The 13211-nt window shown below is 35.5% G+C and overlaps 2 protein-coding genes across 2 annotated transcripts; both read left to right on the top strand.

Annotated features, from left to right (window-relative positions):
• Positions 1234-5773, top strand: LOC18775423. Its single transcript, XM_007205348.2, has 7 exons — positions 1234-2217; positions 2366-2452; positions 2761-3126; positions 3668-3838; positions 4028-4081; positions 4869-5015; positions 5148-5773. Exons 1-7 carry the CDS (start codon positions 1963-1965, stop codon positions 5523-5525), a joined length of 1458 nt encoding a protein of 485 aa, XP_007205410.2. The 5' UTR covers positions 1234-1962; the 3' UTR covers positions 5526-5773.
• Positions 12242-13165, top strand: LOC18774281 (B3 domain-containing protein At2g24670). Its single transcript, XM_007206891.2, has one exon. It carries the CDS (start codon positions 12242-12244, stop codon positions 13163-13165), a length of 924 nt encoding a protein of 307 aa, XP_007206953.2.

Here is a 13211-nt window from a genome sequence, read left to right as displayed (position 1 = left end):
TTTGATGGACTATGATTTCACAATTTTGACTTGGCTTGGAGAATAACTGGTCAAGCATTCAAATTCAATAAAGCCCTTATAATTGATTATTAGATTTCTATTTATTGATTTTAGTTGAATGTACATGTAACATGTTTATGTTTGATGAAACATGGCCTCAACTCAGATTAATTTCAGGTCTTTTATGTTTTTTTAATTTTATTATTCAAGTATATTTATGGAAACTATCTGAATAATCATGGAATACTGCATTCCCTATGGGGTTTGAGTTTGGTAGTAAATACTCTTTATGGCCTTTGAGTTTGGTAGTAAAATAAATGGAAATAGAATACTCGCAACTAAATTCTTCCAAAAATCAATATTATTACAGCAATGATTTTGTTTTTCTTTCTCCTGTATTTCAACTATCAAACTCCAAAAACGAGATATTACAGTAAAATATCACGAGATGTTGTGGAGGGTATTTAGGTAATTTGAGGTAAAAAAATTCGAGTCAAATCCAGGCTTGTGGAGTTGAGGGAAGACTGACAACCAAATTTCTCTCTATTAATGAGCAGAGAAGCATTCGAGATTCGAGAATAGAAGCTTGCCCATTTATTATTTTCATATAAGATAATAATTTATTCATTATTTTATTATCCCTTCCTACATTTACTAAAATTTGTCACTATTCTGAAATGTATACCACATGGAGAAGGGTGCGTTTGTAGCACAGATCAAGGGACTGTTTGCTTCCATCCATTTGAAAAAGAAAAAAAAAAGAAGCAACACTCATACGTTGAAATTTGAACAACAGCTATTTCCTTCATTGGGTTCCATTCCATCACCTCAAAGTCCAAACCCTAAGCACTCATTAATTATCTTAACAACGAAAGGGAGTAATATATAGATGATTTGGATTGTTGAAATAAAATTTGTAGTGGACTTTAAATGATACGTCTCTCTCTCCGAGTAAGGTTATTTAAGAAATATGTTAATAGAAAATGACTGTATAATATTATATTATATATATGTACAATATATGGTGAACGTACGTTTGTAGATGGTAACATATCATATTCACATTCAGACATACCTTACATTTAGGTGAGAAAAGGTGAGGGAACGCATTGACTTGGAATGTGGTAGAAGCAAAGGATAGAAAGCAAAGCATGGCAATTGATTGTTACTTAGGGATAAAAAGGTGATGGAAACAAATTTTTAAAAAAGGATATTGAAGATGAAGGAATATATACGGAGAGTGTAGCTAAGAAAGAAAGAAAGCTAAAGAAAGGTAGGAAGGAGAAGTTGAAGAAGGAAGGTGTGCGGTTTCAAGTAAATATTAATGGCAAAGTGTATTGGGGCAGATACACATTGAAGGAGTGCAATAAAAGGGGCCTTGTTTCAGTTGGGTAATGGGTAATGGGTAGGTCTGCTCTTTTATTTTTATTTTTAATGCTCTTCTAGCCTGGCCACTGCCCTCCCTCTCCCCCTCTCCTCTCCTTAAATTCTTTGCCTCAACTCAACAACTTGTACAATTTCAAAGAAAAAGCAACAATATATATATATATATATATATTATGAAACCAATGCTGCAGCAGACAATGATGATCTTGATGCTGAAGGTCATCTCAGGGGGCCAACTCTCTGCTGTGCACTGTGCTTAATTATCCTTCACCCACCTCCCTTCCTCACCATTAAACCATTGAGAGAGAGAGAGAGAGAGAGAGAGAGAGAGAGAGAGAGAGAGAGAGAGAGAGAAGGAGAGGAAAGATATAGGCCCCCTCTTGGAATTGCCATAAGTCTTTTTCTTTTGTTCTTTTGTGGTATTGTATGTATGGGTGTTTGGTGCAAGTAAATGTCAAGCAAACAAAGTCAGATTTGGTTGTGTTGTTTGTTTTACCAGTAATGGTCATGAGGAGCTGCTGCTGCTAGTTTCTTTCTTCCTTTTTGTTTCTTGTTTGGCACTGAATGAGATAATAGATGATGATGATGATAGCTACTTCTACTATTAATATTGGTGGAAGGAAGAAGAGAGAGCAGTACTTGTTTCTCATCATCTTCTTATGCATCTGCACCATCTTTTTCCAAAGGTTTTCACTTTCAGTGGAAGCTGCTTCGAATTCGGGGAGCCTCAAATACACAAGGCATAATTATAAGCAAGTTAGCAGCTTGAGACTGCAAAGGATTGAGAAGCACCTCAACAAGATCAACAAGCCTGCTGTCATCACCGTTCAGGTATGTGCATACATATATAGTATAAATTCTTAATTAATTTCTCAATTAGTAATATTAAAATATCTGAATTTATTTACCACTTCATATATATAGATATTTCTCATGTGGGGTTTCCTGTTTTGGTTTTTTTCTTCTTCAATGTTTGCAGAGCCCAGATGGAGATATAATAGATTGCGTTCATAAAAGAAAACAGCCAGCTTTGGATCACCCTCTCTTAAAGAATCACAAGATCCAGGTACAAAAAGCTTAAAAAAGTTGCCCCTCCTCTCTCTCTCCCTCCCTCCAACAATTTATTAGATTTGTTGGCTTTATATTTTTTCTTTATATAACTTTTGTTGTTGTTGTGTATATATATATACATACGTATATATGTACGACCAACAAAATAAAAAATACATACGTATATATGCAAATTAAATTTCCTCTTCATAACTCTCTCCTCTTAAGTAATTATATTACTTGTGTATTAATTTGATAATAATGAGGGTTTCAGTTTTGATATAATTTATATTTGTGTTAATATTATTATACGTAACGTAACAGAAGGAGGCACCAGAAAGGCCAAAAGCGATGAAGAAGAAGATGAAGCACACAAATGATAAAGATGAAGAAGGGATTAACAATAATAATGGAGATGAAGCAGCAGCGGCAGTTGAGGGTAAGGGTAAGGAGGGTGCATGGGTTGTGCACCAAACGTGGCACAGAAATGGGACGAGATGTCCCAGAGGAACGGTTCCAATACGGCGAAGCACAGTGGATGATGTCCTGCGGGCCAAATCTTTGTTTGACTATGGCAAGAAGAAACAGCAGCAACCTCCTAATAATTTCAATTTTAATAATAATCTCACTGCTGATCTTTCTGCTAGGCGCACCAATGCACCCGACGTAGTTAGCGGCAATGGCCATGAGGTACGCCTAATATTTTCCTTCAAATAAAAACCCCCATTCATTTTCTTGGAAACATACATGTCTTCTTTTATTTATTTATTTATTTATTTTCAAGTTGGATCAAATTAAATAAGAACAAAATGTGTCTCTTGATTAGTCTTGGATATCCGATTTTGATTTTCTATTGCATAATCAAAAGGAAGTGGAATATGTTATATATATAAATTGCATAGCTACCGAGAACATTAAATTGCATAGATATATAAATTTAATTGTTGAAATATTTAAATGTTTATGGACCATGACTTTGACAATATAAATTATTAACTTCTCAAAATGCCATTCTCTAGATGATAATAGATTGTGTAATATTTCAACAAATTCGGCCACATTTGCTAACAAACAGTTTTAATGAAATGTTGGATTTGTTTGACTAAGATAGTGTGTCCGCCTCTCGTTTACTCGAATTTGTTAAAAAAAGAAAGAGAAAAACCCTTCCAAGACCAAGTAATGAAATGATGATTATTTGACTGAAAGTTGTATGAATTAAAATGATATATAGCATGCAATCGCGTACACCGGATCATTGCAAGAAGTGTATGGGGCAAGGGCGACAATCAATGTGTGGACCCCCTCGATCGAACAAGCAAACGAGTTCAGTCTCTCCCAGATTTGGGTTCTTTCCGGATCATTCGACGGCTCAGATCTCAACAGCATAGAAGCTGGATGGCAGGTACTTCTTCCATTTAATTTATTCTTTATTTTATGCACTTAATTCTAAATTACTTCTCTTTCAAATTTATAAAAACTCTTATTTTCTTTAAATATGCCATGATGGAATTTTATATTTCCTTTTTTATAGATAAAATATGTACATTATTGTTAGTAGAATTTATGAAGCCTTGATTATTCCACTAGTCAGGTCAGTCCGGAGCTCTATGGTGACAACAGTCCCAGATTGTTCACTTACTGGACGGTCAGATCTCTCTCTTTTTTTCTCAATATTTATGCATTGACCCAATTATATTAACTGAAATTTAAATTGTCCTTGTACGTGTCTATACAATAGGCTTATTGATTAATTGCATACATTTTGCCCGTGTGTGTTTTTAAAGAAAGAATTTTATGAAACGGAGATAGCATTATTTTGTTATATCTGAATAATAATGTTATGATATGTGTGATAACATTTTCACGTGACATATTATTATTGCACCACTATTTATGATATGATTGTATATTTATAGGCTTAATTACATTGCACAAAATAAGCCTATAAATCAAATTTGAGCAGGAAGAGTGCTCGGTTATGGCTTGCTTACAATTACCTAGCAGTAGTAACGAATGGGCCACAAAGCTTAATTACCATGAAATTTATTGATACACAGAAAACTATGTAGACTAGCTATGCATAGCTTGTGGTCATGAAAGTCTTTCATTTAGGACATCATTGGAATTTGGAAATGAAGAAATAAACTTTCAGTTTTCCGGTTGCCTTCAATAACCCCTAGAGACTAGAGAGTAGCTAGCTAGGAATTTATCAAGTGCAAGCAACTAGTAAGGTACTTGACATTTTTTGTATCAATTCAATTCTAGAGAATGGGCTTTTCTTTTGAGCCTTGAGAATTATATGCATGCATGTTAGTCCACACTCGAATAAACAGATCATGGAACTCGACCGATATATCTATATGACTAAATGCATGTCAATGTGTGTATATATTTTGCATAACTTGTTTCTTTGATTGTGTATATATATACAGACTGATTCATATCAGGCGACTGGATGCTACAATCTTCTGTGTTCCGGGTTTATCCAAACAAACAGTAGGATAGCAATTGGAGCTTCCATTTCTCCAGTCTCATCCTATGCCAGCAACCAATACGATGTCACCATTCTCATATGGAAGGTACATTTTTTATGTTATCAACATAAGTTTAGCAAGAGAACATTATTAATTACCTTATAAATTACATTTAATTAATGATCGGTTTTGTTAATGTACGTATATAAGTATGAATGTGTGTGTGTGTGTGTGTAGGATCCAAAGCTAGGGAATTGGTGGATGGGATTTGGAGACAATACACTTGTAGGGTACTGGCCAGCGGATTTATTCACACACTTGGCAGAGAAGGCGACGATGGTAGAATGGGGTGGCGAGGTGGTGAACACAAGAGCCAACGGTGAGCACACCGCCACGCAAATGGGTTCGGGTCATTTCGCTGAAGACGGGTTTGGGAAAGCAAGCTATTTCCGAAACCTTGAGATCGTGGACTCGGACAACAGCCTCAGCTCGGTCCCAGGTGTGTCAACTTTGGCTGAGAACACCAATTGCTACAACATCGAGAGCTCGTACAACAATGAATGGGGCACGCACTTCTACTATGGCGGCCCTGGCAAAAATTCACGATGCCCTTAAATCCATATTATATGATTAATTACTGATCATGTGTGCTCCAATTAATTAAGTATTTACTTTAGTTAATTGCAATATATATATATATATATATATAAATTGTCAAATTCTTTAATTATGTAATTATAAGAATATGCTATTTCCATTCTTGTTTCTGTATTTTTATTATTCCACGTACACATTTTTGAGTTTGCAAAGTAGCTAAAGCTAGCTAGCGTTGTGTATTATTATCATTAAATAAGACAAGTATTAATGTATTGCATCGCACAAACAGGTTTGGAAATAGCAGTATTTCTTTATATTGGCAATGGAATTTTTCTCTGGGCTTATGTGATTCATACTTAACTTTGCTGAGATCATCCGGTCACTATTTAGTCAAGATTCTCTGTCAATTCATGCAATGAGTTAGGCAGTTGCCGGACCCAAATTAGATTTGTAAATCTTCTCTCTTATTTGGTTGTGGTAAATATTAGTGAGCTCACAAATTTTAATTATAGATTTATTTTATTGTTGCTCCTCTGATTTCACTTGTATTAGGAGAACACTACCTCGTGTTTAATGGGTTTTGAGGTCTAATAGTCCATGAATTTTGATCCGATTCGCATTTTGGTCTCTTAATTTCCAAAATCGTTCCAATAGTCCTTTGACTTCAGTTTTATTATGACAAATAGTCATGCCGTCAATTTTATTATATTTTCTACTAATGCAGGGGCTAAATGATATTTTTGAATTATTTTTAATTTCTACCATCTGAATATTCCTTTCACCCAAAAAATAAAACTAAAAAACATTCTTCCTATCCTCGCCACAGTAGCCACAACCCCTCCAACCCAACCCCACCTAAACACACACAACCCATAACAACCACCAAGCCTTCCTCACCCTCACCCGGTCCCAACCCCTCTTTCCCTAGGATGAAGTATTCAAAAAAAAAAAAATCATCAACAAAATCGAGGATATGATATAGATATAGAGTGAGGGGTATAAGCCATCTCAGGGAGGGTGGGTATCGTTTGGGGAGGAAGGGAGATATATGGATGGAAAGAGTTAAGTTGCAGCGATGGGGGAGTGGGTGCAGGGTTTAGGTGCGTCACGAATTGTCCATGTACCCAAAGAGTGAAGTAATTTTTTATTTTGACCCTCAACAGTACAACATGTGCCATGCACATGCTCAAATTTAATAGAAAAAGTAAGCAAAATTGACGGCATGACCATTTGTCTTAATGAAATAAGGACCATAAGAATGATTTTGAAAATTGAGGGACCAAAATACAAATCGAGTTAAAATTCAATAGCTATTAAATCTAAAACCCCATGTTTAATCCATCTGGCTTCTTTAATTATCTCACACAGTACATATGTCCAAATCCAATAAGGATTCCGAATTGTGTTTTTGACTTTTCTACTAGCCATTGCTCATTAAGGAGTCGGTTTACAAGCTTTGGCGCCAGAAAATCTTGTCAATTTACTATTTGCCCCTGGCCTGTGGTTTTGACTAAACTATTAAACTTTTTTTTCCCCCCTAAGAGCACCTCCACTCCAAAAGGCAAAGCAAGGTTTGTTACTATTCACATGAATAGTGGTAGCCTTTGCATTTTTTGTTTCCACCCCAAAGGGCAGGGACAAGGGCAATTACTATTCACATGAGATATGAGGAGATGAATTTGCATAGAGTTTTTTTTGTGTGGAAAGTGAAAAATATGGCTAGGTATTTATAAATTAAAAATTAAAAAAAAATTTATGGTAGTTTTTTTCAATATTTTTTTGATTGCTGACGTCAGTATTGTGTCATTTTGCCCTAGCAGCTCGGGCTGAATTTGTACTTGGGCTTGCCCAGGACCCAACCCTTGCCTGGGCTAGACTTGGTGCGCTAGAGCTGCAATTGGCCCTTGGGCCCCCTCCTGCCCGGATAATTCACATGCGGTGGACTTGCCCTAAGATATTCAGTAATAGCTCAAACGTTTTTTCCTAAGAAAAAAGAAACATATTTACTAAAAAAGAAGAAGAAAAAGAAAAAAGAAACGTTATTGGCTTTTCTTTTCATTTATTTTGTTAATAAATCCCAAGTATTGAATTTTAATATATCTTTACCAAAAACTAGAAAGCTTTTATATAAATCCAGGTGAAATAAGGATAGTAATTCAAATTTGTCCATGTGGGTTTAGGAATAGATGAAGCTTTTCCTTGTTCAATAAGGAAAGGGTTGTGCTTATAAATTAATTCTACGTAGCATTGTTCATCTCCATCTTTGTTTCAGAAATTAATTAACTAGCTAGGTCACAAATCCCATTTCCTACACTTAAGAAGTGGTGAAGAAATTGAAGATGGTGACGATGATGAGATTGGAAGATTTGAGAAAGAAGAAGTTCGGTGACGAGTCCTTTAACCAAATTGTGGCAAAGGTTAAAGCAGTGGCTAGAGACCCAGCACACCCAGCAAACCCAGAAGAAATATTCAGACTACTGACAGAAAGAGTTGTGTTTGATCTCATTCAATTTCAAAGAAAATCCAAGGGAGCACACAAATCAAATGTTTCGATTTCCAATTAATTACTGATCATGTGTGCTCCAATTAATTAAGTAGTCACTTTAGTTAATAGCAATATATATGCATTGTCAAATTTTTTAATTATGTAATTATAAGAATATGCTATTTCCATCCTAGTTTCTGCTTTTTTATTATTCCATACATTTTTTCAGTTTGCAAAGTAGCTAAAGCTAGCTAGCGTTGTGTTGTGTATTATTATTATTAAATAAGAAAAGTATTGCGTTGCACAAATAGGGCTTGGAAATAGCATTATTTCTTTAGAATGGAATTTTCCTCTGGATCTGGGCTTAATGATTCATACTTAACTTTGCTGAAATCATCTGGTCACTGTTTAGTAAAGATTCTCTGTCAATTCATGCAATGAATTAGGAAATTATATTGGTAAATTTTCTCTCTTATTTTGTTTTGGTAAATATTTGTGAGCTCACAAATTGTAATTATAGAATTATATTATTGTTGCTCCTCTGTTTTGACTTTTTTTTTTCTGACAAAAAAGGAAAAAAAAAATCCATCTGGCTCCTTAATTGTCTTGCACACATGTTCATTGTAGGGTGTACTTCAGTTCGACACTAATTCAATTTAGTCAATCGGCATCCGATTCAATATAGATTGAATTGTGATTTTTTTCAATCCAATCCAATCATATTAGATGTTTAAATTCAATCCGATCCGATCCGATCTTATTGATAATGAATTGGATTAGATTGGATGATCAATTTTGATAACGAAAAAAGACAATAATGAAATATTAAATATTTATCCTTAAGTTTAATCTAATCAAACATATTAATATATATATTAAACATAACTCCATTAAATAACTTAAAATATTCATAACTTTTTCAACTAAAAATACCTAGAAGAGTAAAATTAGTGCATAAAAGTAACTAAATTGAATTCTCATAAGCAAATTAGGTCATTGAGTGCCTTTTCGTTCAAACCGGCATTGTAGCTTTGCCTAATATTCTCATGGCCGCTAAGGTGATGAGACAGCGGAGTTTGATCATGATGAGCATGGTTCGCTTCGTCAGTGATATTGGAGGTCAAACAAGCATATCTTGGACACCAGCAGACCGAGAAGAACAATAATCTTGCAATTTGATATTGCCTGCCCTTCATTTGCACCCGCCTAATTAATTCGGTTAATTTGCCTGAGCCAAAAACAATCTTTGTGTTATATAGAGGTGTGAGATCAGTAGTCTGATAAAATACAAGTAGGGTTCGTAGTTGCAATAAGAGGAGAGAAGAAACCCTTAATACCACCAATTAACTAGTATTACTCGTCAAACCCTAAGGCTTTGTTTGGTGGTTTGAACAGGACTGAATATATTCAATTAAAATGAACATGAGTCCAGTCTGTTGTTTGGTGAGCTCAAAATACATTACGGACCGGACATGACTCTTGGACACCAATCCAGAATAACAAGGGACTCCAAACCCATCGTAAGTGTACTCTCAATTACTTGGGCATCAAGTTTCCTACTAGCCGTTGCTCATTAATGAGTGGGTTTACAAGGTTTGGCGCTGGAATTTTTATCAATTTACTATTTGCCCCTGTGGTTTTGGCTAAACTACCAAACTTTTTTTCTCCTAAGATATTCAGTGATAGCTCAATCTTTTTTCCCGATAAAAAAAAAAGTTATTGGCTTTTCTTTTCATTTATTATTAATTTTTGACATAGAATTTTCTGTCTTTCCTTTTGGAAAAAAGAAAACAAAAAGAAAAACATATTTTGTCTTTATTTTTGGCAAGCCCGTGTATTACAGATAGCAAAAAGGATAAATTCGCTAGGAAATAAGGTTCTGTAATTCAGTCAAAGCATAATGGCAAAAGAGTAAATGCGCTAAACCCAGGTGAAATGAGGATTAAAAAGCCCGGTAAGTAATTAAAATATGTCCTTGTGGGATTGGGAATAGATGAAGCTTTTCCTTGATCAATAAGGAAAGGGTTGTGCTTATAAATTAATTCTTTCCAAGTTGCATTGTTGTTCCAACTGCATCTCCATCTCCATCTTTGTTTCAGAAATTGAAGATGGCGATGATGATGAGATTGGAAGATCATTTGAGAATGAAGAAGTTGGCTGACGAGTCCTTTAACCAAATTGTGGCAGAGGTTAAAGCGGTGGCAAGAGACCCAGCAGACCGAGAAGAAGTATCTAAACTGCTGACAGAAAGAGTTGTGTTTGATCTCATTCATGAATTTCAAAGAAAATCCAAGGAAGCACAACAATCGAATGTGTCGATTTCGAACAAGAGAGAACGCGTGGAAGCCCAAGTTGTGATCAAGAAGAGGAAGGTGGTTAGCACAGAGACTAATTATAATTACATTGATGAAAAAGTTGATATTGCTAGAAATTATCTTGAGAAAATTAAGAAGCGAGGTTTTGAAAGCAGGAAAAGGAAACATGGGAATGATTATGGTGATGAAGATGAAGCTAGCAAGTTGATGCTGACGAAGAAGAAGAAGCAGAATAAGGAGAAGGCCAAGAAAGCAGAGAGCAAGGGATCATCTCTACCATCAAAACCCTCTACACCGCCTGACGCGCCTCCTATAGAATTGAAGAGGATGATTGAATCCATGAATGGTCACCACTTGCAATTTGTGATGTATAAGATAATTCATCCTACTGATTTGAACCCGCACCATGACCGTCTCTCGATGCCAAAGAATCAACTGTCTAACAAAAAGTTTCTGGGTAAAGAACTCAAGCAAAAATTGAAAGGTGGTGGATTATTAGAAGTGAAAGTAATAGATCCGTGTTTAACAGAGTATGAATTAAGGATGAAGAGGTGGGTCTTTAAAAGCAACTATTCCTATGTGTTAAACAGTGGCTGGTCCAAGATTTTTACAGATAAGACTAATAACCTTAAGGCAAAGGATATGCTTGAGGTGTGGACGTTTCGAGTTTCCGATCCCAATCTTGTCGACCAAGAACGTATCTGCTTCGCGCTTGTTAAGCATAAAGATGTTAAAGATCCCCAGGAAGATATTGGATCATCGTCGTCCATGAGCAAGAAAGAAGAGGGGAAACAAGATGTTAATGATGGTACTGACAGCATGGAAGCTGTTGGAACGTTGATGAGCAAGAAAGAAGATGTTAATAGTAGCACTGCCTGCGGCGACGAAGCTAATGAATCATCCATGGCCAAGAACCAGTCTGAGTTTGGAGCCAGGAAACATATCACAATCAAGTTCAGAGACGTAACATTTGCAAAAAATTGAGGCTGCTGTTCCTGTTGTATAAGGCTTGTTAAATTTGAAGGAGGGAGTTTTATGTTCATGTTTTTTCTTTTTTGTAGAAAATTGTTTTATGTGATTCATTGACAGTGAAAGCCAAGTCAGCTTAACTAGTTAAGCTACAATCTGTTAGATTATACATTGTAAATGATGATATAATTGAAACCTTTTCTCTTAAATATAATTCTCTGTTCTTATTCTTCTTGTTCTTTTTCTCATTTAGTCTAACAACATTATGTATGTATCAAGAAAAATAATGATTCATTGATCAACAACGTACCTGAAAATTTAAGAAAAGGAAAATAGTTTTTGTGTACCTATAGACTTGGTTTGGAACAGAACTCTTGCTAAATAGGAAAAAAGAACAAAGTTTGGGGTTAAAATACCACATGATCTGCTCTCTATTTGGTTAAGATTCTTCTGTCAAGTATAATTATATTAGTTCTCCTCTGTTTTGTCGTCATGTGATTTGAGTTGTGATGCTAGAATACTTTCCCCACCATTTGCTTCACATCAAAGAAACATGATAAGAGGGGGCATATTAGGCTTGCCTGAAAGGAGATGAGGCTTGACTCCTTTTTCGTGCTTATGTTCTTTAATTTTTCTATTTCGATTTTTAGAGAATCCCAATCAGAAAAGAGTTGGGATTTCTTAGTATAAACAAATACAGAATATCCGCTTTTTGTGATAATCTTTACCATATATAAATCCGTAAGATGTTTTGAATCCAGGTGAGTATTGAATTTGAAAGCTCTGCTAATTCAAATTGTCCTTTAGTACTAGTTGATGTTGGATTTCGCTTGTAAACAGTAGTAATATATAAATGTGCTGCCCCTATAACTTCAACAACCCCTACATTCTTCCTTCTCCATCTTTGTTGTCGATATATACATCCAAGTGCTGGTGATCTTTAGTAATTCCATTCCATGGAGTTAATGACGAGGATCATGAGCTTTGAAGATTTGAAAAAGATTAAATCTAGTTTGGATTCTTTTGACAAAATTGTGGAAGAGGTTAAGGCAGTCTCAAGAAACCCAGTTGAACAGGATCAATTGCTAACAGAAAGAATTGTGTTTAATCTCATTCAAAGTAAAGCGAGGAAAGCAGAAGCATCCATCTCCAAGCAGAATAATTATAATCAAGAAAAAGCTGCTTCTACTTCTGCTGGAAATTACCATATGAAAATTAGAAAGCAGACTTTGGGAAGCAACAAAGACGAAGATGAATTTAAGTGTATTGAAGAGGAAGTAAGCAAGTTGATTAAGAAGAAGCAGAACAAAGCCAAGAAAGCAGTGAGCATGCGAGCACCTTTATCATCAATTCCCTCTACGCCACCAGACATGCCTACGGAATTCAAGAACAAGATTCAATCCTTGCACGGTTTCAGAGTGCAATTGGTAATTCAGAAAGAAATTTTCCCTACCGATTTGAGCCCGCATCACGACCGTCTCTCAATGCCAAAGAATCAAGTGAGTAACCAGGACTTTCTTGGGGAACAAGATAAGAAAAAATTGAAACTTGAGGGATCAATAAGAGTGAAAGTAATCGACCCAAATTTAAACGAGTATGAGTTAAGGTTGAGCGAGTGGAAGTTCAAAAGTAGGTCTTGTTCAGGCTTGAGCAAGAGAAAGCGTAGTTCTTCCTATATGTTAAACAGTGGTTGGTCCAAAATTTCAGAGAACAAAAAGAATAAGCTTCAGAAAGAGGATATAATCCAGGTGTGGTCGTTTCGAGTTAACAATGTCGACAATCCTCCTGTCTACGGGGAAGAACGTCTCTGCTTTGCAGTTGTTAGGCTTACAGATACGGATGAGGGGAAACATTGTCTCATTGAATCTGATCCCACAAGTGCATCCTAATATTTATGGATCAGAGAATCTAATACTATACCATTAATTCCCATAT

This window comes from Prunus persica, chromosome G6, assembly GCF_000346465.2.
Source record: "Prunus persica cultivar Lovell chromosome G6, Prunus_persica_NCBIv2, whole genome shotgun sequence".
In the NCBI taxonomy this organism is placed as follows: domain Eukaryota; kingdom Viridiplantae; phylum Streptophyta; class Magnoliopsida; order Rosales; family Rosaceae; genus Prunus; species Prunus persica.
The sequence above is the reverse complement of the archived record's forward strand: the minus strand, read 5'-3'. Positions and strand labels throughout refer to the sequence as shown.